Source organism: Aedes aegypti, chromosome 1 (genome assembly GCF_002204515.2).
Source record: "Aedes aegypti strain LVP_AGWG chromosome 1, AaegL5.0 Primary Assembly, whole genome shotgun sequence".
Classification (NCBI taxonomy): Eukaryota; Metazoa; Arthropoda; class Insecta; order Diptera; family Culicidae; genus Aedes; species Aedes aegypti.
The window spans coordinates 193,808,922-193,835,546 of NC_035107.1; the positions used below are offsets into that span (position 1 = coordinate 193,808,922).

A 26,625-nucleotide genomic window follows, 5' to 3' on the forward strand; every position below is an offset into this window, starting at 1 on the left:
TGCAGATTTCCCCCTTGTAAAAAACAAAAAAAAAATACTACATATGTAAGACCAATTCTGGAATACTGTCACCTAGTATGGAACCCGTATCATGTCGTACACGAAGAACGCATAGAATCAGTACAGAAGCAATTCCTTTTATACGCCCTTCGGAAATTGAATTGGACTGTGCTGCCACTTCCGTCGTATGAAGCACGCTGCATGCTCATCAACTTGGAAACACTTAAGCAACGCCGGGAATTCGCAATGATTCTCTTTATAAACAACATTATTTCGAACCGTGTAGACTCCGCTGCACTTCTTTCTCAACTAAACTTCTACACACCCTCTCGGCATTTAAGAACTAGAAAATTATTTTCAGAAAAATCATGCAGAACGCATTATGCTCAAAACGGACCAATAAACCGTATGATGCGTCAGTATAATGTACATTGCGAATTCATTGGCATTACTATGTCCAAAGAGCAACTTAAAACACAACTAAAGAACAATAGAAGTAATCCATAGCATGTAAGAAAGTATTGTAATTATTGTATGTAGTCTACCTATGCTTGACGAAATAAATAAATAAATAAATAAATATATATTATTATATATATATATATATATATATATATATATATATATATATATATATATATATATATATATATATATATATATATATATATATATATATATATATATATATATATATATATATATATATATATAGACTATAGACTTCACCATTTGTCGTTGAATGCATTAAAATGCATAAATGATTCTTTAATGTGGGCCCAGTGCATCTTGCAGGATTTTCTGAAGAAATTATTTGAAAGCTATCTGATGGAATTCCTGAAGAAATTCGAGTAGAACGTTAGAGTCACTCGATAAAGCATGTGTCTGCTGAACGCACAAACATTCGAAAGTTCTATTATTGTTGGTTTATTAAGGGAATAGTTATCTACCTTATCAGTGATCAGGAGCACCTTTTCCCTCTCAACTGCGTAAGAAAAGGGTCGATGCATCTACCGCTAATGTCACCGCACCGTTTGATTGAACCTCCACAAACACGTTGACAGCACTAGGCTTCTCGTTATCTGTTATCAGTAGGGTGTTGACTGGTGCCTGGTATCGGTGTATAGTCTGCAATGAATGAACGTTTGCCTGCTTATCACCTCCAAGACAGTTGCCCTCGGTAGAAAGAAACCGATATCGTATCAAGTTCTTAGCTGGCCTTAATCGCTCAATGCTACAACGGTCAAGTTTTGCTTAGTATCAATCTGACCCTCGTGTAGTTTACATCGAACATTTGCCAAAAGTTCGATTCGGGTTCGGTGAATCATCGTTTGATATTGCAAAAGAGGAACATCTGTCGTGTGAACGAAGGGAATTTGCGCGCGATAAGGAGTGTATGATGTCATAAGCCGCCTCGAGAGTTGAGATTGTGTAGCATCAGGCAGCAAAAGTATGGATGCAGCAGATCGAAACAGTGCTTACCAGTTCCAAAGGTGCCTATTTGTGAAATTATTGAGTAATTGTTTTTGCAACAATTCTGTACATATCTGTAGTCAACCGAAAAAAAACAAAATCAACGTCGTCATTTGATAGTGGATTCCAAAAATGTTTTTGTATAAAGCTCTGAATGTAATAAGCGATTAAGGAAACTATGTCATGATACGCGATATTCACTGTGTCATTTTCTTATACTACATTTTGCGACTTTTATAAAACAAATCAATCAGATACAGTGCGCGCTGCTTATCAATAACGCATGAATCATTAAATCGTAAAATAGAAAAAAAAATAGATCAATGCAATGCGAAAATTGAGCTAGTTCCGCAACTTTAAACACATGATTCACTTGTAGCTTGGCGCTGGCAGACAACAGTGACACCATAAACACATGGGCAGATGGCGGCGAATCGACGACGTATGTATCGGAAACGGATACTTCCATTAGCGATCCGAAGAAAGTGAGTAAGTATCCTAACAATCCTTCAGAATCTATTTCGAATGAAATTAGCACTACTAGTAGGAACTATCTTTTGAGGAACACAGGGATAATTATCATTATATCGCGTACTTCACCCCAACAAGTTGTAGGGTGCAGGTAAAGTTTGATAAAAGAGCTCATCTGCATCAGATAGTCTCTACGTACTCGGCGCGCTTATCCCTTGAACTAAATAAATAAATAAGTGAACCGAGGACACCTTCAGGATTCGGCGTAGTACTTACTGATGGTATGAGGTACTGAACTGCTATCACACTGTGCACGTTCACTTTTCAATTTGGAATGTAGAAAGCAATAGGGTAGAAGTATCGGTTTTGGCCATACGCCAGTTGTAGCCATAGTGAATTATATACCGTTTTACATATCCTATCAGCATTTAACCTTTTGTTTCCAGTAGATCACATTCACATGATGTAGCTCTATCATTTACCCGTCCGATTTGATTCAGAACATACGAACCACAAATCATTTTCCTTATAATTTTAACTCTCATACACCTAATTTGGCCAGGGCACCTCTAATGGGAAATCAATGTGATTGGCCAATTTAGGAAGCGAAGTTAAGTCTCTAGCCGAAACTGGTTCTGGTGGCCTATATTGACCAACAATATTTTCGAAGCGAAACGATGGTTTTCGCTCAATTCCGATATTTTACACACATAATATGGATTGAAAGCTTGCATTTGACATATTTGTAGTATGAATACGGCTTGCCATATGATTTTTATTGACATTTTCTCTCCAAAACCGGTGCTTTTACCCTACCATATGGGTAATGCATTAAAGGATTTTCTTCAAATATTTTCTTTTTGGATTATTTAGTATCTGTACCTTCCGATAAGCCGAGCAGACTGTATGTTTGTATAACCTGTATAACCTTCCTTAGTCCCTACCAAAAAGTTATAAATTGTGCGTCGCTTTCGACCCGAAAATTCAAACAGCTCGCAAAAAACAGTGTGTTGACCGATTTCAGTTCTGTTGGAAGGCACACATGTTTCAGAAACCCTTCAGGAGATCCGGATTTGGTCACTGTGGCACCGGGAACCTGCTACGTCTGAAAAAAGTTCTTTAACCCACCGTCAGTCGCCCTAGTGTACTGAGTTCACGCACTTTGTCGAAAACATGTTGAAATTCTCATCAAATTGATCTGGGTGTTAATCCTATTCCAAGTTCTACTCTTCTTTTTGCTTGTAGAGAATTTTTTTTTGTGTTCGAGATGTTGCATTGCGAAATTTCCACTTTATCGGATCCCCAGGGACACAATCCGATGGCCACTGGAAGGTGAGGATGTTTGGAAATTTAATTTGTCCACTGACCAATTGGTACCGTTCAACCGAAGCAATTTGCCGAAGATATCAATATTCTATCTATCTATGCTCCGCATGTACTTCAGTACACGATGCGACCGCTGGTGTAACTTTTTATTGAGTGACTGACAGAAGGTTAAAAGCAATAAAAGCGATAAAATACGACTCTGCTAAGCTTGGTAGCTGCAAAATGTTTGCGTTATAGCTTCTATTGACGCTAATCGTTGTTTGCAATGTTCACTGCTTCAATTCAACTATTATTCAGAAGAAAGCATAAAATAGCAATAAAATAGACCATTTCCGTGATTTTTTTAATGGCTTATATGCTTTCTGTCAATTTACTGACCAAACTTTCCCAAGGAACCCATATGTTTTGAAGCCCCTAACTATAATCAATGAAAAACTGGCGGCACGACAGTACGCCCCACGGTCCCCTACAATTTTTATCTCTCCGAATTTTATTGGACTCCTTTTTCTCCTATGATTTTTGTCTCCACGTTGTGGTGAATATTTGATCAGCTGATTCGAGTCAATCATGACAGATATCTTTGTTTTTGTTTTCATCTGCTACTTCCACCGTGGCTGGAATAAAAAAAAACCATCCGGAAACTATTTTGGTAATGCTGCTGGTCGGTTCCACCACCGGGATTTTAAGATTAATTGTGCGCGCAAATAATATTATTGTCCTGTTTTTATTTGTCTCAAGCACTTTCCATCGCCGTGGCTTTACTAATTTGATGGTAAATATGTAGAAGAGATCCAGCACGACGAAATCTTTCTCGAGAACGGCGAGTATCCTTTTTGGGCAGAACCACTGCACTCGAAGCGAACTAAACGAAAAAAGGAGCAATGCCTTCTTGGTGGTCCCGGAGAGACGAAGGGTTTGGCGGCAATGGAAATGGTTTAGTGGTTCGGGGGTGTAGTCCTGTTTACCGCTTGTACGTAGTAAATGGTCCCCAACCCCACACTCCCGGACCTCGGTCCGGAGTCTGTTGAGCAGATTATCCCCCCATTGCTTAGAAGGAAAAAAAAACGAAAAAAGGAACCAAAAGAAATTTCACAGAGAATAACGAACACGAGACACGTTCGATTTAGGAAAAGATTTAATTCGCGTGTTCACTTTACAAAGTACAGGTTGATAATGAAATAAACGGTAGTTCACCGCGCTACTTCAGTGCGTTTTATTTTGGTTCTGTTAGGTTGGCAATTGCCCACTGCCAAAAGTATGAATGATCGTTCAGCAGCAAGGTAGTTAGATGAAAGGAAGGTAGACGTGTTGCCAACTCCCACACTCATCCTCAACATGTATATCGAATCTTCTTAGTTCGACACTCCGAGTTGTTCCAGCAGTTACCAGAATCGTGTGGCGCCCAACGGTTTTGTGAGCGCATTTGCTGTCATTTGCTCCGACGGACAGTACAATAGCTTCACTTCACCTCGTTCGCTCAAATCCTATATAAAGTGACGCCTTGTATCGATGTATTTGAAGCGTTTCGTTCCGCGCTCCGCATGGACAAAACTCAGACAACTTTGATTGTCCTCGAAGACCGTTGTTGCTCCACGCTGTTGTTCACCAAGATCTGCTATTAATCTCCGTAGCCAGGTCAGTTCTTGACAGGCATCGCTCAGTGATATGTATTCTGCCTCCATAGAGGACAGGCTTACGCAGTATTGCCGACGGCTGACCCAGGCTATAGGTCCACAACCGAAGAAGAAAACAAATCCCGTAGTAGAACGTCGGCTTGCCAGATTGCCGGCCCAATTGACGTCCGAGTAGCCAACAAGGTTCCATCCGCCATCACCAGGTCCAAACTTCAACTTCATCTCTTTGGTCCCCTCAAGGTACCTTACGACTCTTTTGGCAGCTTTCCAGTCCTGATTCGTTGGAGAGCTTGCTTTCCGCCCAAGAAGTGCTACGCTGACTGCCACGTCGGGTCTGGCATTGACGGCGACGTATAAGAGTGCACCGACAAGACTACGGTACAAAGTTATATCTGCAAACGGTTTACTGTCACCTTCGGATCTTGTGTAATCCGCATCCATCGGTGTCTTTGATGCCTTGCAGTCTTCAAGATTGAAGCGCCTCACCAGTGCCTCAATGTATCTCTTCAGCCGCAAGCTGTTCACTCCTTCCTCGAACTGAATGTCATAGCCAAGGAAATGCTTTACCGCTCCAAGATTGACTATGTCCAGCTCTTTCTTCAGTGTTTCGTAGACCTCGCCGATCTTCGCTCGATCAACGCATCCAACCAAAAGATCATCGACATAAACAAGCAAGAGTATTGTGGTCTGCCCATCATTTCGAGTATACAGGCAACTGTCGGACTGACATTGCCGGAATCCAAGCTTGACTAATACCGCATGAAGAGCCCGATGCCAACACCGAGCCGCTTGCTTGATTCCATATATGCGCTTGATAAGGCGGCAAACGAGGTGCTCCTTTCCTGTCACTGCGTACCCGGGACGCTGGTGCATGAAAATTTCCTCCTCCACCTTCTCGTGTAAATAAGCCGTTCGGACATCAAAATGTTGAAGGCTCATTTTGTTCTTTCCCGCTACAGCCAGAAGTGCTAACAAGGTCTGATAACGCGTAACCGGTGCGAAAACATCCAGGTAGTCAATCCCGTAACGCTGGGTGAAACCCTGCGCTACCAATCTTGCCTTGTGCTTGATGACGTTCCCGTTTTCGTCCCGCTTAAGCGAGAATACCCATCGTGAACCTATTGCTTTCTTTACATTTGGCAGCGACACAAGTTCCCATGTATTGTTCTCCTCGTGCGACCGCATCTCGGAATCCATGGCGTCCTTCCATTCCTTCATTACCACTGCTTCGCGGTAACCTGCCATCTCGTCCGCGGCGCCCTTAGCAACACTCGCTACAAAATCATTCAGACGTTGTGGCAGCACACCCCTGGTTTGCCTATCCTGTCTGCGCAATTCCTGCTCCTCCTGAGCGTGACCGCTGTCGCCTTCTGCAGCATCTTCTTCTGAACTGTCATCAGCACTGACGAAACCTGAGCGTGACCGCTGTCGCCTTCTGCAGCATCTTCTTCTGAACTGTCATCAGCACTGACGAAACCTTCGAATTCGGAACCGCTAACATCACCGTTATCTTGCACCTCAAAGGGCGGCCGGTGTGGCCTTACTTCTGCTATCTTCTTCTTCGATGAGCTCAGCGGAATTTCGATTTCGCTCTTCAAATCCGCAACCGTGGAAGGCTTATCAGGCTTCTTCTGCATCTCTGAACTATCATTCAGCTCCAGAAACTTTGCGTCCCGACTAATAGTGATGTGGTTCGTCCAGGGGTCGAGGAAACGGTACCCCTTATGCTCCTCCGAATACCCAACGAATGTGAGTTGAATAGCTTTGGGATCCAATTTAGAGCGTCGCGCATCTGGTACCCGCACATACGCCGAGCAACCAAACACTTTCAGGTGCGCTACGTCCGGCTTACGATCCATCCATAGCTCGTACGGCGTTTTGCCAATCACCCGCGAAGGAACGCGATTTTGGATATACGAGGCCGTCACCACGGCTTCGCCCCAATACTGCTTGCCCATGTTGGCATCTGCCAGCATGCAAATCGCCATCTCCTGGAGTGACCGATTCTTACGCTCGGCCACCCCATTCTGCTGCGGAGTAAACGGCGTAGTGTATTCCGCTTTGGTTCCCTCTAGCTGATAAAACCTTCGCAGCTCCCAGCCGATGTGCTCGCCACCTCCGTCCGATCGGATGGCAACCGGCTTCCCAAGAGATTCTCACAGCGACGTACGAACTCCTTAATCTTCCCGATGGCTTCATCCTTGGTCTTGAGCACGTAGACGGTAGTGAAACAGCTGAAGTCGTCTATCAAGGTCATGATGTACCGGTTTCCCGATGGAGTAGGAGTTTCCATAGGTCCACATAAATCCGTATGGATTAACTCTAGTGGTCTTTTCGCTTTCCGTTCGGTCATAGGGGAAAAAGGTTTCCTTGCTAGTTTCCCCTTCAAACAACATTAACTTAATTTAAATATAATAATTTAAAGCCACTTACCAGATCATCTCCTTCCATCCGGCGTAAGACATCTGGGTCACGATGCCCTCCACGACGATGCAATGTGTGCTGACATCGGTCGCTATGGTCACCTTCAGCCTTCAGCGATCTCTGCTGAACTCGCAGCCGATAGAGACTGCCGACCTTGTCGCCGACCACCACCGTCTCACCAGCGGCGTTCCGTATGGTACATTCCGACGCACCAAACACCAAGATGAAACCTTTCGCTGCTAGCTGACTCACTGATATTAGGCCCCCGTCCAGCTCGGGCACAAAAAGCACGTTTTTCAGCGTAATTTCCACTCGGCCGCCACGTCCGTCTTCACCAAAAACAACACCATCGCCGATTCCGTTAACTTTTGTCTTATTTCCATCGGCTAGAGTCACTTTCGATTCAACACTTGTGCGCAGCGAGTGGAAAAACGCACGATCACTTGTCATATGCTCCGTTGCGCCACTGTCAATTACCCAGCTGGCCGACATCGAATCACCAGTCATGAAACACACCGCACTGTTTACCCCCTGCGCTTGCTTCGCTTTCGGATTGTCTTCCTTCGGCCCTCGCTTTAACCGAAACCACCACTACTGGCACTGTTGCTCTTCGCGAGCCACTTTTTGCACTGCGCCTTCACATGACCGGGTTGTTTAGAGAAAAAGCACCGCCGCTCTTCTTTACTGCTTTCCGCGGCCATCTTCATCGCCTTCATGCTCTCCGAAAGCAACGTTCCCTGCTGCTGCCGCTGCCGGAATTCATCCAACAGCCGAGTTTTGACGGAAACCACCGTCCAATCAGCATCAGCCCGGCACTGAAGGGTTTGCACCAAAACACGATACGATTGCGGAACACTTTTGAATATCATCGCGATTTTCAGTGACTCTTCCAAATTTTGGCCCGCGGCGGCCAATTTATCGAACAAATCTTCCATTGCCGACAAATGTTTGTCCATATCGTCACTTTCCGCCATGTTCGCACCACACAATCTTTACTTACTTACTTATGGGTCCTGGGCACCCATTCTGGTGCATAGGGCCGACGTGAAAGATTTCCATCCTGGGCGATTACCAGCTATCGCCTTGACCTGCGGCCAGGTCAAATTGCCGTCGACTTCTTTTATTTCTTTGTTGAGTCTGCGCTGTCATGATCCTCTGGGTCTGCCTCTGCTGCGATGTCCTGCTGGATTCCATTCCAGCGCTTGTTTGCAGATTTCGTTTCCGCCCCGACGTAGAGTGTGGCCGGCCCATCCCCACTTTCGTTGTCGAATTTCGGTTTGTATCGGTTGCTGGTGGCACCGACGATGGAGGTCAGCATTAGAAATCCAGTTGTGTGGCCACCATGCCCGAATTATATACCGCAGGCATCTGTTGATGAACACCTGCAGCCGTTGAGTGTTCTCCGCTGATACACACCACGTTTCACTGGCGTATAACAGCACAGATTTGACATTGGAATTGAATATTCGAATAGACCATTTCCGTGGAAAAAAAAATATTTGATCATGAGCTTTCTTTTAATTTACTGAACAAACTCTCCAAAGGAACTCATATGTTTTGAAGCCTCTAACTATTGAAAAACAACGAAAAACTGGCGGCACACTAGTTCACCCAACGGTCCCCTATAATTTATATCTCTCCGATGTTTTTAGGAACCCCTTCTTCCCCTATGAATTTATCTCCACGTTGTGGTGAATTTTGATCAGCTGTTCCTCCGCGGTCTACACTTTGTTGTTCTCCGGATTCATGCATGGTGACGTCACAAGAAAAAAGCGCTATCTCTGTTGCTCTTTCATTATGGTCATCTAACTATCCTGCTCTTTGACATTCTCCGCAGGAATTGTTTACATTTTTATACGGAGTTGACATTCACTGCGGGTATCGTTGACATTATGTTCATCTGAAGTTTCGGGTTATGTCGTGCAACATCTATCTCATCCTATTATGCCACTTCCACGGTGGCTGGAATCCCCACATCCATCCCGGAAACCATCTTGCTGGTGCTGGCCGTCGGAATTTCTATATGAACAGGTTGTTCAACGGAGCTAAAATTTCATTGCGACATACATATTTTCCCGTTTTTGTTTTTACCCAAAACATTTGCCATCATCAAAGTGGAAGAGAACCATCACGACGAAATCCTTGACGATCAAAATCCTTTATACCCGTTGCATGAAGCTGCTGTGGCGTTCCGGTTTAATAGTTCTCAAGAAGGGTCCTGCTCTCCTGGTTTTGTGGCCAGTGGAAAAATGGCTGTTTTATCCCAACTGTAAATCCGGAAGAGTTCCCGTTTCGAGGTTGCAAGAGCTCCTCGATTGGCATATGGTATGATCCGGATTCCTGCTGAGTATCGATTACCGATTAATAACAACAATATGGTATTTTCCACTGGTCGCAAAAACGGAAGAGCAGGACAGTTCTCGGAATCCATTTCAAGGACTATCGCGGAGCACAACAGCAGCTTTCAGCAACGAGATCAAGGCGATGTTGGATTTCGTACTGGAATACAGGTACGATGATGGCTATTTCTCAGGTAATCCTTATCCTTGTCATTCCGGTGACGGTTTGAGGCAATAAATAGCAATTTCCTAAACAACGAAAATAATTGCTACTCATTTTTCATATGGACGAGCGAGTCAGTTTTGTTGCATGCATGTGCGGGAATCGTGGGTTTTGACATTTCATCATGTCTACAAACATTCAATGCAGGGGTGTTATTCAACGTTGTGGGAAAATCTCCACTTTGTATGCTCATAGGGTTGAAACAACTGTGCCGCACGACGATTTTTATCTCAAAATGTGGTGAATATCCATGTTTTCAAAAATTTATAAGAAAATCAGGAGTGAATATAAACAAAATCTGAAAGTGTAAATATTCATTAAAAATGATTGTCTTTCGAAGAAAAATACAAAAACTGGGGGTTGGATCTGACGGAAATGGTCTATTTTGGTGCGTTGACTAATCTGACTGTTCTTCCAACTATTTCTTAAGCTCGCAAAAGCAGCCCTCGCCTTCTTGATCCGTGCACCTATGTCGATCTTGGTACCGCCGTCAGACGCCAGTTGGCTACCAAGATATTGGAAGTTTTCGACGTTCTCCACTGTTTGCCCGGCTACTGTGAAGCTGGAAGGGCCGGCCGTGTTTACATCCAACGATTTGGTCTTGTTGACATTGATGTTGAGACCTGCCGCTGAGGAGCGTTCGGCAAGATCGTCTAGCTTACTCTGCATATCAGAGCGCCATTGAGCTAGTATAGCAATATCATCAGCCAAATCGAGATCATTTAAGTGCTCCATAGTAATAGGCTGCCACAGCAGCCCACGGTTTTGTTCACGATCAATGGCGCCTATCAGGATCTCGTCAATTACGATGAGGAACAGTAGTGGTGATAGTATACATCCTTGCCTCACTCCAGCTACAACCCGGATGGGTTCAGACAAGATCCCGTTGTGCAATACTCTGCTCGTAAAGGCCTCGTACTGCGCTTCGATGAGGCCGATGATTTTCTCAGGAACACCCTTGCGTCTCAGGGCACCCCACATATTTTCGTGATTGAGTGGGTCGAAAGCTTTTTCGTAGTCAATGAATACCATATACAGGGACTCTTGGAATTCATTGACTTGCTCCAAGATGATACGGAGCGTGACAATATGGTCCACACAGGATCGTCCGGCACGGAATCCCGCTTGCTGTCGACGGAGAGTCGCATCGATCTTCTCCTGGATCCGGTTTAGGATCACTTTGCATAGAACTTTGAGAACAATACATAGCAACATGATGCCCCGCCAATTATCGCATACAGTGAGGTCACCCTTTTTGGGTACCTTCACCTTGCATCCAGTCGGCCAGAAAAGTCGCGGTGTCCCAGATATTGCGGAATAGTTGATGCAACAGTTGAGCGGATATTGTGGGGTTTGCTTTGAGCATCTCGGCTGATATGCGATCGACCCGAGGGGCTTTGTTGGATTTCATACTTTGGATGGCTGTTTCTATCTCATGCAGTGATGGAGCTTCGGTGTTAACGCGACTAATACGCCGAACCCTAGGCGGATCATGCTGAGGTGCTGGTGGCCGGGTTGACACTTGGAAAAGTTGTTCGAAGTGCTCAAACCAGCGTTTTAGCTGGTCAGTGGGGTCGGTTAACAGTTGTCCAGTCGTGTCTTTCACGGGCATCGTCGTATTCATCTTTGCCCCGCTAAGGCGTCGTGAGATATCGTAGAGAAGACGAATGTCGCCGGTTGCTGCGGCTTTCTCACCTTCGTCAGCAAGGGAGTCCGCCCACGCTCGTTTGTCCCGCCTACATGAGCGCTTAACTTCCCTTTCTAGAGCCGAGTATCGTTGATGGGAAAGTGCCTTGGCTCCTCTGGTTTTCGCTCGCTCTATCGCGGCTTTGGCTTCTCTCCGCTCCTCTATCTTCCTCCAGGTTTCATCGGTAATCCACTGTTTTCTCCGAGTGCGTAGCTCACCCAGATTATTTTCGCTAGTAGTGATGAAGGCATTCTTGATGGCGGTCCATTGCTCTTCTACGCTGTCACCTTCCGAAATATTAGCAGCACGAGTCTCCAGTTCTTCGACGAAGGACCTTTTCACAGTGGCATCTTCCAGTCGGCGTGTGTTAAATCGACGTCCGACTCTTTCCTCCTGTCGACGAATCCGCGCAATGCGCAGACGCACCTCGCCGATGAGGAGGTGATGGTCGGATGCGATGTCAGCGCTACGTTTATTCCGCACATCAAGAAGGCTCCGTTTCCACTTTTGGCTGATACAGATGTGGTCAATTTGATTTTCGGTAAAGCCGTCACGGGAGACCCACGTGACCTTGTGAACCGGACGATGGGGGAAGAGCGATCACCATGTCGTTATTGCCACAAAACTCTGCCAACAGTTCTCCGTTTTCGCTCATTTCTCCGAGACCATGGCGTCCCATGACAGGCTCATAGCTCGAGTTGTCGGATCCGATCTTCGCATTGAAGTCGCCCATGTAGATCTTGATATCACCCTTCGGAATCTTATCCACGACAGCATTGAGTTGACTGTAAAAGTTCTCTTTGTCCTGCAATTCGGCAGCATCGGTTGGCGCATAACATTGGACTATGGTAAGGTTTCGGACCCGTGTTCTAAATCTGGCGACGATTATTCTCTCATTTATAGGCTCCCACTTCATAAGCGCGGCGTAAGCTTGGGCGCTGAGCAAAAAGCCAACCCCACGGTGCCGAGGAGCGTGTTCACCTCGCAGGCCAGAATATAGCAGAATCTGTCCCGATGGTATTCTGTGTTCTCCAAAGTTTGGCCAACGGACTTCGCTCAGTCCTAGGATCTCCAGCTTCATGCGACACGCCTCGTTGGCGAGTTGTGCCAGTTTACCCTGCTGGGCTAGGGTTAGTACGTTCCATGTTCCAATTCGTGTCCGTTGTTTCGCGCTAAAAGTCGTTGCCGTTAAATCAGTTCGTAATCTTTCTCTATCGGTTTCTTGAACATTTTTTGATGTTTCGGGGACAGTAGGTTGTTAGCCTAAGGTTCCCTATCCACCGTGATGGGGCTGTCATCTTAGGTGTAGCTTCCGGGGAAAAGCATTTCTTATTCAGCCGCTGGATGCCAGACAGACGCTGTTTGAGCCGCACCTCCTTGGTGAACAGACGCTCGGTGGACGTACCTCCTCAATCTAGCTGAAGTCAGAAGGACTACAGGACCCAGGCTGCACTACCAGCTAAGCACGCAACTCTTAGCTGGCGGTCATTTGTCATCCGTCGACCCGTGGAAGCATGAGGTAGGAACTTGTGAGGACTCCGTCGACTCACCATTTTGCAGCCCCCCACAATCGTATCAGGTAAAACACTACCGTCGACATAGTGGCTTTTTCATGGTGCTCCTTGAGAGCAGCCCACATGCCACGCGCACTTTCCGCAACTTGCACAATCTTGAATTGGCTCTCTTCCAAGAAAAACCCAATGTTTGCACGAGCCTTTCGATCGCGGGCTAACCAATCCGCGTCGGCTTCTTCTGGCTTTTCCTGCCGGATCACGTCCCACAAGTCTTCTTTCTCGAGCAACCACTCCATTCGCTGTTTCCACGAACCCCAGTTGCTCGAGCCCAACTTCGGGAATGAAACTTTGGCACTATCCGCCATTTTGCCACTCGCGCGAAAAATCACTTGACCGGATTTTCATCTGATGACTGCGCCACGTAACAGGAGCATAACGACATACTTCGAAATGACCAGTACTATGTTTTACACATGCTGACGAGTAAAGATGAACGTCTGTTCTCTGTGCATCCATTCACCAGTAATGTCGCTCTTCACGGTGTAAAATTCTCATAACTCTTTTTCAAAATGAAATTGTCGTCCTGAAAAGGACGATTGGTGGTAGTCACAATCGTTCGAAGTGAGTTTTCATTCCATTCTTAGACAAAAACACATCAAAAGATTACCGCAGACGATTGAATTAAAATGCGGTCGTGCGCGTGCGCGTGAAGCGGAATTTGGTTGGCTTCGACTGAACACGAGATAATAAAGAGAAGTAAGAAGAAGACCGAAAGGGACGTTTCCCTTTGAATGACGAAAGTGGCTAAGATATCGCACAATGATGTCTGTGTCAGGAATACACAAGAAAAATGTGGTTTTCTATGAAAAATAAGTCATACCTCGATATTTCCCAATTTTTCAATAGTTTAGTCATGAAAATCAATAGTTTTTATTATTGGAGTAGATTCGTAGAAAGATTTCCAATCGATTGGTGCAAGAATCTTGAAAATCTATCCGGGTGTTAGTAAGTTATTAACAGTCAAAATCTAACCACTTTTCGTGACGCGAGCGATTTTTCGTTTTTCGAAATTGTACCCCAGTATGTTGCCGTAAGACGTTATCCAACGTCAAAAAATGGTCCTAACCAGCACTTGAAGCAAATATTGTGGAGCCTTCTTTTCGCTCAGTAGACATTTCGATCGGCAACCTTAACGGACCTCCACTCTATCGGTGATCTTACTCAGATTCTAATACTGGAAGTACGCTTCTACCTCATGCGGTTTTGAAATACCTAGAGGCATATTGTAGATGCCTGGGTTCAATTCTTGGTCAGTTCATGATCTTATCGTAATGGAGATTTCCTTGACTTCTTAGAACAACAAGTATCATCGTACCTATTCAACGGTATGCGAATGGAAACAATGGCAATTTTTGGAAAGAATGCTTTCAGTTAATAACTGTGAAATGGCTTAGAGACCATGAGCACATAGAAGCAATCTTTGTCAGTAATGCCAAGAAGAATAGGCCACTTCTGTAGTTAGAGGTTTCATTTAGACCTCATCACCAATCACTTCCTGTGGCAATTTCTTATGGGCTGTACCCTTTAGGTTGGCATCTTTGTCATTCCTAGGATTCCTATCCTAAGTTGGAAATTTTGAACATTTGAAAATGTTTGGAACCATAACTTAAACGATTTTTCTGTTACAGAGCGAAGAGTACGCAACAATGTTCGAAGTGCCAGGGTCAATTCTGCCTACACGCCTCACAATCGTTTGTCACGATACAAAACCGCGCTTAACAGTATTATACCGTTCCGAACTAGTAATACAGGGTGAGTTTTGCCTGCATTTGACATTCAAGGATAACGATTTAATTTTGATTATGCCATTTCAGGACGAAAGATCTCCCGGTGGACAACGTCGGCTGTGTATCGAACAGTTCCTTTTCGTGGGTACGGAAGTTTCTCATCACTCCGAAACAGCAGCAAACCTATCAAAGTCTACCGACAAACGCAGCGAATACGGCCTCAAATGATGCTTTTCTACTACCGGTACGTCCATTCAGCGACAGCTGTGAGGAGAACTGTCGACGACTTCTCGGTATCTACAAGTACGAGGAAAACCTGAACGGACGCAAAAAGGTCTCCATGTTCAAAGTGGTCTGGCGGTTCACAAGAACTCGCCTCCTGATAGCTTCGCTGTTCCAGTGCTTGGCCGTCCTGCTGGCCTTCATGGGTTTACTAGTGTTCTCGAACCTTACCATCGAGTCCATGCAGACTGTGGTGACGAGAAGCTGTGCAAACTGTAGTGCCATCTCTAATTGCTCCAATGTTCCCGCGATGATCCTCGGCATTCAGTTCAGCATGAATCGATATGTTTGCAACAGTACAGCTAAGGTCGATGCTTCCGATGGCAGAGGTGATCGATTATCGCTGTCCATGGGTGTATTCCTGTGTTTCTTCATGGCGTTCATGTTCAACAGTGTGAAAAATTGGCTGAACCTCAGAACAGCGATTCGGCTGAGGACCGCCATTTTGTCCTCTGTATACAAACGTGCTATGAAGAGTAGTGTAATCAATCAGGTATCAGCTCACCAGATCATAACTATGGCGAATGAGGAAAGTGAATCCGTATTTCAAATCGTTCAATCGGGTGTTCAAATGATTGGAATAGTATTTGGAATCATTCTGTCATTCGTCTCGGGGTTGATTCTGTTATCCTTATCCGGTATTCTGCCTCTGGTGAGCTCTCTGCCTTTGCTACTCCTACTTTTGGTAACGGGAACTATCTCGAAAACATATTACAGAAAGTTTCTTTCATACGGAGCACTGAAGCTCTCTACGTTGGAAGACATTTGTGTGAACTTCAAAAACGTGAAAACTCTTCAACTGGAAACAATACTCTCCAAAAGGTTCATCGACTACCTCAATCGCCAGTATCAAGCTCTTCAGTGGAGCAACATATACTCAACCAAATTCTCCGGCGGCGTAACTTCCGCAATTCTGGTTGGTGGACTCTATCTAATATGGTGCGATGTGAACATAAAAACTGAAAGCACTGAAGTCCTGACACTGCTGTTGATCTACGCCTATCTTGTTCAACGGATTACGTTGGACTTCTGCCTTTGTATCCACCACATCCTCCAGGGCAGAGCATCGCTCGAAAAGCTCAAGCAGTCATACCAACTGTCCACCCCGGATAGCGTCCGTTTGAAGCCAAATCGGGAGAATTTGGCCATTCAGATGAATAGTTTGGAAGCGGAGTGGCCTAGCATGGACGGAGCAAAGTCCAACGGATTCCGGCTATCCTTGGACAGTTTTGAGATCGTGCAAGGTCAATTCATCGGAGTGACTGGTAATTCTGGTGCTGGAAAGACCACGCTACTACACACCATACTGCGCAACACAGAGGTCAAGAAAGGAAAGGTTCTCCAGAGAGGTAAAATCGCTTTCTTCCCGTCAAAACTTGTGCTCATGAATTCAAGCCTGAAGGAAAACGTACTGTTTGGAGAATCGATGGATGCCAAGCGGTGAGTAGCAATTACCAGCTAGTAGCAACTAGCAACTTTAAAGGCATATAGACAATGGTTAAATCAAACAAAACTTCATACCCAATGATTATTTGTACCTCCAGATTTGTGCCTTTGTAGATTTTGTAGAGGTATAGCTTTGATTCATATACTGTTAAGCGATAAAAAGTCTCTATAGAATTCAACCTCAACTCCAATTTAAGCTCCAATTCCATATCAAATTGAAACTCTCACTTCAATTCCAACTCTCACTGCAATTACAACTTCAATTCCAACTCGAATTCACTCCAAATCATCTGAATGCAGCTCTAAATCCAACTCACACCTAAACTACAAACCCAATTTCAGCTCCAATATCAATTTAAGCTCCAACTCCAAGGCCAACTTCAACTTATCTAAATCAAGCTCCAAATCTAATTCTGACTCCAACTCGTCTAAATTAAGCTCATCCAAATCAAGCTGCAAATCCAACTCACACTTAAATTCCAACTACAACCTAAACACCAAATCTGAAATCCAACAGTAACTCCAACTCAAATTCATTCAAATCGAGCTCCATGTCCAATTCACAACTCCAACTACAGTTTCAATACAAATCCAACTTATTCAACACTGATTGAACTTCCATCCAAATCCAATCTGAATCTAAATTAAAATCTATAATTCAACTTACAAAATAGTACTTGATTCCATTCCGCGTGTTAATATAGTGCTACAGTGAAACCTCCATGAGTCGATGTTCCATAACTCGATATCGACTCATGGGACCATACCTGGGAGGGAGGCACAGATACTACACACGAAATATAGAACAACGTTTGTTTGAACTGCAAGATAACTCCAGCTTGCCAACAACAATCAAGGCAGGCTTGGAGAAAATCGCTAGTTTTCTTTTGTTGTGTACTTTCGATCTTTCCTGACAAACATGGAAAAAGGGAAACAGTTTTCTATGCACTAAATATTCATTTTCATTGGAAAAAGTAAAACGATGCGTTTTTCAATGCTTTATATTCAATCAGATTGAAAGGGGCTCACGTGACATTACTTGCATTGTGAGAATGAATTGATTTCCATTCGATCTGTGTCACTTTTGATGAAATGCGAAAATGTGTTTTAATCGCGCTTTTTCCATGTTAGTCCAATGTTTGAGATCTGGGCTCACAGTGACAGTTCGTGACAGCGGAATTCCGGCTCACTATTGTAGTAAATTATAAGCGTCTTTTCAAGCCAAGATTAATCCAATAACTGACAGTATGTTTGTAACTTGGTTTCAATCTCGTATTTTTCTACGCCTGCTTAGAATGCGTAGTTGCTTGAATAGATAACTTGAATACTCTTCATTACTTCCTTACATTACTCCCTCTTTCTATCCTTTTACAAGTATTTGTATTGCTCTTGTTTCTCTTTCTATTCTCGTACAAGTGTTTGGTGTGGCTCTTGTTTTGAATAATATATGGAATTAGTTTATTCAAGATAATAAATTAATAAATTATATTATAATCGATTCTATGTGTTTTTTTTTAGATTTGCACAACCTACGATTTTGTCTTCCAATTAACCTTTGTCACTTTGAACGGCAATTGGTATGAGCGTAACTCAACCTGAAGCAAAATTTGTAGCACCGGCAATAATTTTAGTTTAAAAAAAGGCATGTGTCGAACTAGTCTGCTAACTTGGGTAACACTAACCACTAAGAATATACACGGTTTAAAAATGTCATGTTATTTTGCGCTTATTCTAAAACACACGAAGGGAATACGTAAATTTACACGATGTTAAAAAAAAAATCATTTACAGACTTTTTTTACATCCAGGTAATTTAAAACAACGCTTAAGATTTTGGTTGTTTTGGCCACCAAATTGAAGTTATATTTTCAGATGCAGAAATAACACCACAGAACCACAGAAGATTCTTTAATTTCTTAATTGTTTTACATAGTTCCTTCAAAAGAAACGTAGAACATCAAACAGTGCTGTATCAAATCATCAGCTGTGCAAACAGCAACGAGAAAATGTGTCACCGGCTTCTGTCAAACGATTTAAGGCTGCAGAAATCACACAAATTGCAGTTATATCAGCACTGTAGTTTGAATTATTTTCATACAAATTTCTATTTTAACACAGATTGTAGTGTAGTGTAGTGTAGTGAGTCGTCTAGCAGTCAATATGGCGGAGACTACTGTTTCCAAGTGATACTGCCCAAGTTGCGTCAACCTCAGTCAGTGCATATCATGTAAAATTGTACTATTTGTGATTGAATAGTAATGCGGCAAGTCAGATTTTATTTCGTATATACGATACCATGCATATGCATAGAACAAATTCACATTAAAATCAAGATAACGCGTCGCATAATTGCACGATTGGTCAAATTACGCTTCTGTTAATATTCAAAACTTTTTTTTTGTGTATGCGGAATCTGATCTACAGAAATTATCCCTATATGGCTTTGCGGAGCAGAATTTTTACATTGTAGCCTTAGGGAACAAAAATTTACAATCTCTGTTTTCACCTACTTGCAGAAGATCTCCATCAGCAATTGATAATCATCCACTACAAACAAACTTGCATGTTTTACGTAGAAGATTGTAAATCATATTTTATTTTTAAACCCCAGACTTCCCCGTTCCAGCTACACATCGACATCGTTGAGTTAAGAATCCGAAAAATATTCCATAAGCAATTTTCACACATGCTACATTAGTCTGTTTGTGTTTACTCGCCAAGCTATGTTTTTTTTTCGTCACCATTATCTTACAGTCATGCATAATCAACAAACATGGAAAAGTTTGTTAGTTCCATTGATACAACGGGAATTGAAACTCATGAAACTCGAAATAATTTTATTCCCTCTCGGAATTTTACTCTATTCTGGACTTTTTCTTTTATCGCGCAAAGCAAAATTTCTATTTATTTTTTACTCAGAATTAGATTCTGTCTCATCAAAGGTCAGTTTTATTCTAGATATCTGCCCATTTCCGTCAGAATCTAGCTTTAGGTTCTCTGCCTTTGTCCATCAGAGACCTTTTTCTATGGATTTCTGCCTATTTCCATCAGAAATCCATTCATAATTGTCATCTCCGCCCATGTCCGTCGGAGACAACTATATTAGTAATTCCATATGATTACTGCTTTTTCTAATCGAAAGCATCATTCATTGCTAGATAACTTCAAATTTCTCACCTGTATTCTACCAACTACGCCATTGTAGTAAATTATAAGCGTCTTTTCAAGCCAGGTTTGACTGTATTATACAGCTGGCACGCCCTATTTTAGCCATATAAGCCCAAAAAGGTAAATTAATGGGCTGGTGGTTACATGGATACATTTCAAATTCATGGTTTTGAGTTTTAGTTTCTGTCTCATTATGATTAAACTTTCACTTTTTCAGTTACTACTTTGCCGTTCAAGCCATGAAACTCAACGAAGACATCCTGCAGGCAGCCGGCGCGGATGACATACCAATTACCTACCTGGAACTGACACCCCAACAATTTGAGCGAATCATTTTAGCTCGCGCGATCTATTGCAATCGGCAGATTGTGCTCCTAGACGAACCGTTTACGCGCTACACGAACCACCGTGAAGCGAAAGAGCTGTTCCTACAGTTGATGCACTTTTTCAAACAGGATCATAAAACCGTCATCATGGTAACGCGATGTGACGATGTAAGGATAGATACATATCGACGTGAGTTCATGAAGTGAAGATTTTCCTTTTTTGTTTGCAGTTTCTTCAACATTGCGATCGTGTTTTCCGAATGGATGATGGCACCATTTATCGCGAAGGCAGCTATGCTGAAATTCTGAACATGCCGTCACACGTGGAGATGACACGAAGATGCAACCTGGAAACGTCTTGCCGCAGTGAGTTCGAATCGTACGAAGGCAGCAATCCATTTGCAATGTACATTGCAAGATCCGATAACTGCAAAGCAAATCGACGTTCTAAGCGACTCAGCAACGGAATTACAACTGACGATCCATCCAAAGAGGTCAAGATAGCGGCCGACATCCGAAGCTTCAGTATCTGCGATTACGTAACCCTCACGATCCTTCATCTGATCAACAATGTTCTCTACTTTGGACCGATTTTCACATTGGTGGTCATCGTAGAGCAAGGCGATATCAACCCATGGCTAAGCAGCATTTGCTTGGGAATCATCTGCTGCACATTCCTCGTGGACAGCTTCTCCAAGATCTATGTGGCTCGAACGACGGCTCATCGGAACATATCCTACCAGCAATCGCTGCTTCAAACGGTGATGAAGAGTTCTTTGACACAGCTCCTGTCGACCAGCATATCGGACATGGTAAATCTGTTCACGGACACTGTTTCAACCCGGTTTTCCCTGATCAACAACTGCATCCATTACACTTGGAGCATTGTACTGTCGACAACTTTACTCGTGATTGCCAACTTCTGGACGGCGCCGATTGTTCTGGTTTTGCTGGTGGTGGCTGTAGTGCTGATCTTCGTCGTTAAATATACCATGAATCATCTGTGCAACCACGAGCATCATTCGAAGAGGCGCATGTTTGCGATTTTGACTAATCACCTGAACGGACGCGCTGTTATGCAATCATTTGATCACGTGTCCAACTTTGTTCATGAGTAAGTATAGAAGACAATGATTTAGGGATAGTCTAATGATTGAGAGAGGTACTAGAAAAGATATAAACAAAGCAGAGGGCATACGGTGAATCGATCGAAGAAGTGGAATTGACTGCAGCCCACTCGATCGTAATTGTGGAGGAGTGGATGAGCTCATGGATGGAATTGGCTCACCACAAAACTGAAGCGGTTGTTGTTAACAACCGAAAATCGGTGCAGCAAGCGGTGATCAGTGTAGGCGACTCACAATGGGGCAGAATCGAAAAAACGCGGAAACAACCTGTAATTCTTCGGAATGAAGAGATAGACGTTTGGTGTCTTCAGCGAAAATGGTCCTTTCAATGAGACCGATTTTTTTAGATAAAGTCATATATTTTTGTATTATTCGCATAAATGACTCATATGCCATTTCGGCCAAATGGCATTTTAGGTGTATGGTTTCTTCGGCAAAGTTGTTCATTGTTTTATGCTAAAAAATATTGCTTAAGACGTCAAATTTCCAAGGCCTACTATTTTTTAAATATAGACAATTTTTGAGAAAATGATGCTCAAAACCGTAATATTTGAGTTTTGCAAGTATTTTTTCAATTAAAATGCCATATATCGCCTATGACTATGTCATTTATTGGCATAAAGCAGGTCTGGTAAAAATTGGATTTTAAAAATTAAAATTTGTTTGATTTTTTAAAGAATATTTCCAAAAAACAGGGATATTGCATATAGGCCATTCTTGCGATCGGGCAAGTTCGGGCAGGTGTTTCGAAAAGTCAGAGCATTATTGTCTATTGATTTCTAGGATATGATATTTAATATATTTTTTCTATGCGATCTGGAAGTATGCTAAGCTTATAAAAAGGTTAAAAATTATTCTACATCACAATGAAGCAGTTTTCCAATGAAAACAAAAGTTCGAAATAATAATTAACATTCTTGCGGTTCACTGGTAGCTACATTTACTCAAATATATGTTATATACATTGTCTTTACATTGCTCTATTCGCAAAAATGACCTATGCGCCAGACTCATTATATCAAACCATTTCGGTCGAATGACAATTTAGGTATGTAGAATGATTTCTTCGGCAAATTTGATCATTATTTTATGCTGACATTAATTGCTAAAGATGTTAAATTTCCAAAGGTCACTATTTTTGAAAAACTGATGAAATTGTTTTGAGTACTATATTCGGTTTCTCCGTACTACGCTCAGTACCGAAGTTCGGCAAACTTGTGTTACACTCTCAATATTTTATATGTTTGTATATTGCCTAACCTGCCATCAATTTTTAGGCAAATGCAAACGAAATGATCGTCTCTTTTCGTCTTTGATTAGAGTGAATGCATCTGTGTATTGCGATAAGTTTTCGTTTTGGAATCATTGGCTGAAATCCAATATGCTACGCATACTTCATGCACGCGATATGAATAACTGTCCAACATAGGAAAGGTTTAATATAGTTAACCGCAATAATATTCATCATTATTTGGAGCTTTTTTTATTTGAAAAACTTCTACTTCAAGCATGTTTAATAAATTTTCGAATAGACTATGCTTAATAACTTTTTTAACAAGCATCGGATTGCTTTGCGGTCTTCGGCAATGTTGTTCATCGAAGAAATACCTATCAAGGCCTGTGTTCAGAATTTTTATAGAAGTCAATGGGCGACCTCTGGCGATTTTTCTTTGCAAAAGTAAGTTTTCCCATAGTAAATCCCATACAAACTTTGAATGGCTGGCGCTAAAATATAGTTTCTCCGATCGAGCTGAAATTTTGCACAGTTGTTATGGGACCTAAATGCAATCCAAAAAGTGGACTGGAGCAAGAATCTAATTTTTTCATATAACTGTGTCCCAGGCTAATGTTTATAGCTTAGTCAACTTCCAATAGCATTGAAAAAATATGATAAACATTATGCCCTTGACTAAACACCTGGACATTAAAGCCCTGGCCGTTCATAAGTGGATAGCGATAAAAACACCGGACCGAACTTGACTGATTGCAAGAATAGCCTATACACATTGACACTGTTTTTTTATTGAAACTTACGTAAAATAATCAAACAAACAAACAGCTCTGTTTCATGCCAAGAAATGACATAGGCCTGGCGATATATGGTATTAAAACTGAAAAATAACGAGTAAAACATATAACAATGAATATTTGAACAAAATTTCTTAAAATTTTGTCTGTTTGTCACAAGTAGTAGGCTCCGGAAATTTGACATCTTTAGCAATTATTTTCAGGATAAAATAACGATCAACTTTTCAGAAGAAATCATATAGCAACCTATATATCGAATCGAACGATATGGTTTGACATAATGAATTTGGCGCTTAGGGCATTTTTGCGAATAGAAAATACATAATCAATGTATATAACAAATATTTAAGTAAATTTAACCACCAGTAAACCGCAAAGATGTTAATTATTATTATGAACTTTTTTTTAAAGACACTACACGTTAATGCTTCCAGTGGGCAATTTGCCCTTTGAAGGAAGCACCACACTAGACAACGGACTAGCATGCAACGCCCAGTGGCACAGTCGGAAACCATTCATCTCGAAAAGTTTTTCGGTCTGAGGCGGGAATCGAACCCACGCTCCTAGCACGATGCGGCTAAGTGCCATGGTGACACTAACCGCACGGCTACGAAGCCCACTTTTGTTTTCATTGGAAAACTGCTATAGTAATTTTGAAACTTTTTATAAACTTAGCATACTTCTAGATCGCTTAGAAAAAATATATCGAATATCATATCCTAGAAAATAATAGACAATAATGCTCTGACCTTTCGTAAGTGGATGGCGACGAAAACACCTGCCCGAAATTGCCCGATCGCAAGAATGGCCTATTTGCAATATCTTTGTTTTTTGGAAATATTCTTAAAAAAAGTAAACAAAATTTTTTTTTATCATCAAATTTGTACCATACCTGCTTTATGCCAATAAATGTCATAGTCATAGGCGATATATGGCATTTTATGTGAAAAACTACAAGCAAAACTCAAATATTACGGTTTTAAGCACCATTTTTTCAAAAATTGTCTATATTTAAAAAATAGTAGGCCTTGGAAATTTGACGTCTTCAGCAATAATTTTCAGCATAAAACAATGAACAACTTTGCCGAAGAAACCATACACCTAAAATGCCATTTGACCGAAATGATATATGAGCCATTTATGCGAATAATACAAAAATATATTACTTTAAATCAAAACATCGGTCTCATTGAAAGAACCATTTTCGCTGAAGACACCAAACGTCTATCTCTTCATTCCGAAGAATTACAGGTTGTTTCCGCGTTTTTTCGATTTTGCCTGCACGATCACTTCGAAGCGCTCCGTTAAACACTTGGGGGTGACAATCGACGATAAGCTTACCTTCGGTAGCCACGTTAATTATACCTGCAAGAGAGCCTCCACAGCTATTGTGGCACTGTCCCGGATGATGTTCAATAGCTCTGTCCATACTGAGGTATGGTGGCCCGGCTTGGGGCACGGCTTTAAGTACCGACAGCTACCGTAGCAAGCTAGAAAGTACTTATAGGCTAATGTGCTTGAGGGTTGCGAGCGCGTACCGTACCGTGTCACACGATGCACACTGCGTCATCACCGGTATGGTGCTTATTGGTATCCTTATCATGGAGGACATAGAGTGCTTCGAAAGGCGCGGCATAAGAGGCATACGCAGGACTGCCAAACTGGCCTCTATGGCCAAATGGCAGCGTGCGTGGGACAGTTACACCAAGGGAGTGTGAACCCACAGGTTGATTCCGAGGGTAGATATCTGGGTAAATAGGCGCCACCATAGGGAACTAACATTCCACCTGACACAGGTCCTTTCGGGCCATGGTTGCTTTAGACAGTATCTACACCGTTTCGGTCATGCGGGTTCTCCCGAATGTCCAGTTTGTGCAGGTTTAGAGGAAATGGCGGAACACGTTTTGTTCGTGTGCCCGCGTTTCCGCACAATGCGTGATCGCATGTTTGCCACATGCGGTGGGGACACGACTCCGGACAATTTGGTCCAGAGGATGTGTGAAGGCGAGTTTGGCTGGAATGCCGTTTCATCGGCTATCACCCACATCGTCTCGGAACTACAAAGGAGGTGGCGAGTGGACTCGAGGAGTGACTAGTGCAGACGCTAAACAACAGGTGGTCCAAGGGTTCGCAGTCGGCTACGTAGGTCATACCAGTGCCCTACGGTCGAAATCGACCCTTACAGCGATTAAGTGGCCGCGGGGAGAACATCCTGGTAGCGTTGCTGGGTTGGATACGAGCCTCTTGTTGTTCGGGGCAGGTGGAGGCCCCTTCGTCAGCAATCGCAGCTGGTGCTAGCTGATAGGGCCTGAGCCTTCAGTAGATCAAATTGCGGAGCCCGCAGTATCAGTTCTTGATACCTGCGGAGCAGCTGGGCGCGGGCGATGTGGTTGAACCTGCCCGCCTTCAGCTGACAATGGGAGGTAAGGACCACCTGGGAAGCTGGCAAAACGCCAGCATGCTACCTTGGTGGACCCCCCTAAGCGAGTCATCGATGTTAGTTGCTGCATGGCTACGCAGCTAACCTTGAGGTTGCGATGTGCAATAGCCCCTCTCCGAAGCAATGCCTTCTTGGTGGTCCCGGAGAGACGAAGGGTTTGGCGGCAATGGGAATGGTTTTGTGGGTCGGGGATGTAGTCCTGTTTACTGCTTGCATGTAGTAAATGGTCCCCAACCCAACACTCCTGGACCTTGGTCCGGGGTCTGTTGAGCAGATTATCCCTCAATTGCTAAGAAAGAAAAAAAAAACACCCATCGAGCTCACCACAAATGATTAACCCCTCTACCGGCAACTTCATTTTTAACCGCAAGAAAAAAAATTCAAATCGCGATAACTTTTATGCTTCTCGGAATTTTTGCACCATTTTTTCACAAGTTCTCAAAAAACTCTTCTAGTTTAGGAATCTGTATCGGTATTGATGATTGGTGATCTGGTTTTAAAGATATTCCAATATTCCTTGGGGGACCGACATTTTCCATATGAAATATCTTAGGCGGCCATTTTGTTTTACGTCATTTTATCGAAAAAAAAAAAATGTGGGCTATATAATGCCATAAAATAAGGAGCTACTCTGAAAAAATCATACAAATTGGTTAAGTATTTTTAGAGATATCTGAAAATTACAAAATGAGGTTTTTTGTAGTTTTTAAGAACTTTATTTGGCCAGCGTGGTACCAGTAACATAATTGCTCATTACTCAAAGACGGCTGGATTCACAACATACTTTCATTAATGTATTGTTCCGAAGAGTGGATATCCGAATACGATAAAAACTCTGTAGCCTGAGATATATACGTGGGTTATGTTTACGCGTCGGTCCCCCAAGAAATTTCGGAATATCTCTGGATTCAGATGACCAATGATCAATTT

The 26,625-nt window shown here is 42.9% G+C and overlaps 1 protein-coding gene across 1 annotated transcript in view; it reads left to right on the top strand.

The window, feature by feature from the left end:
• The first annotated feature begins 1,096 nt into the window (after window positions 1-1,096).
• The window catches only part of LOC5566650 (multidrug resistance-associated protein 9), a 30,209-nt gene continuing 4,680 nt past the window's right edge, over window positions 1,097-26,625 (top strand). The window contains exons 1-6 of the mRNA XM_021856104.1: window positions 1,097-1,493; window positions 1,853-1,962; window positions 14,780-14,903; window positions 14,966-16,600; window positions 19,992-20,268; window positions 20,331-21,214. Coding sequence (XP_021711796.1) covers window positions 1,453-1,493; window positions 1,853-1,962; window positions 14,780-14,903; window positions 14,966-16,600; window positions 19,992-20,268; window positions 20,331-21,214 — 3,071 coding nt within the window. The 5' untranslated portion in view covers window positions 1,097-1,452. The remainder of the gene's footprint in view (window positions 1,494-1,852; window positions 1,963-14,779; window positions 14,904-14,965; window positions 16,601-19,991; window positions 20,269-20,330; window positions 21,215-26,625) is intronic.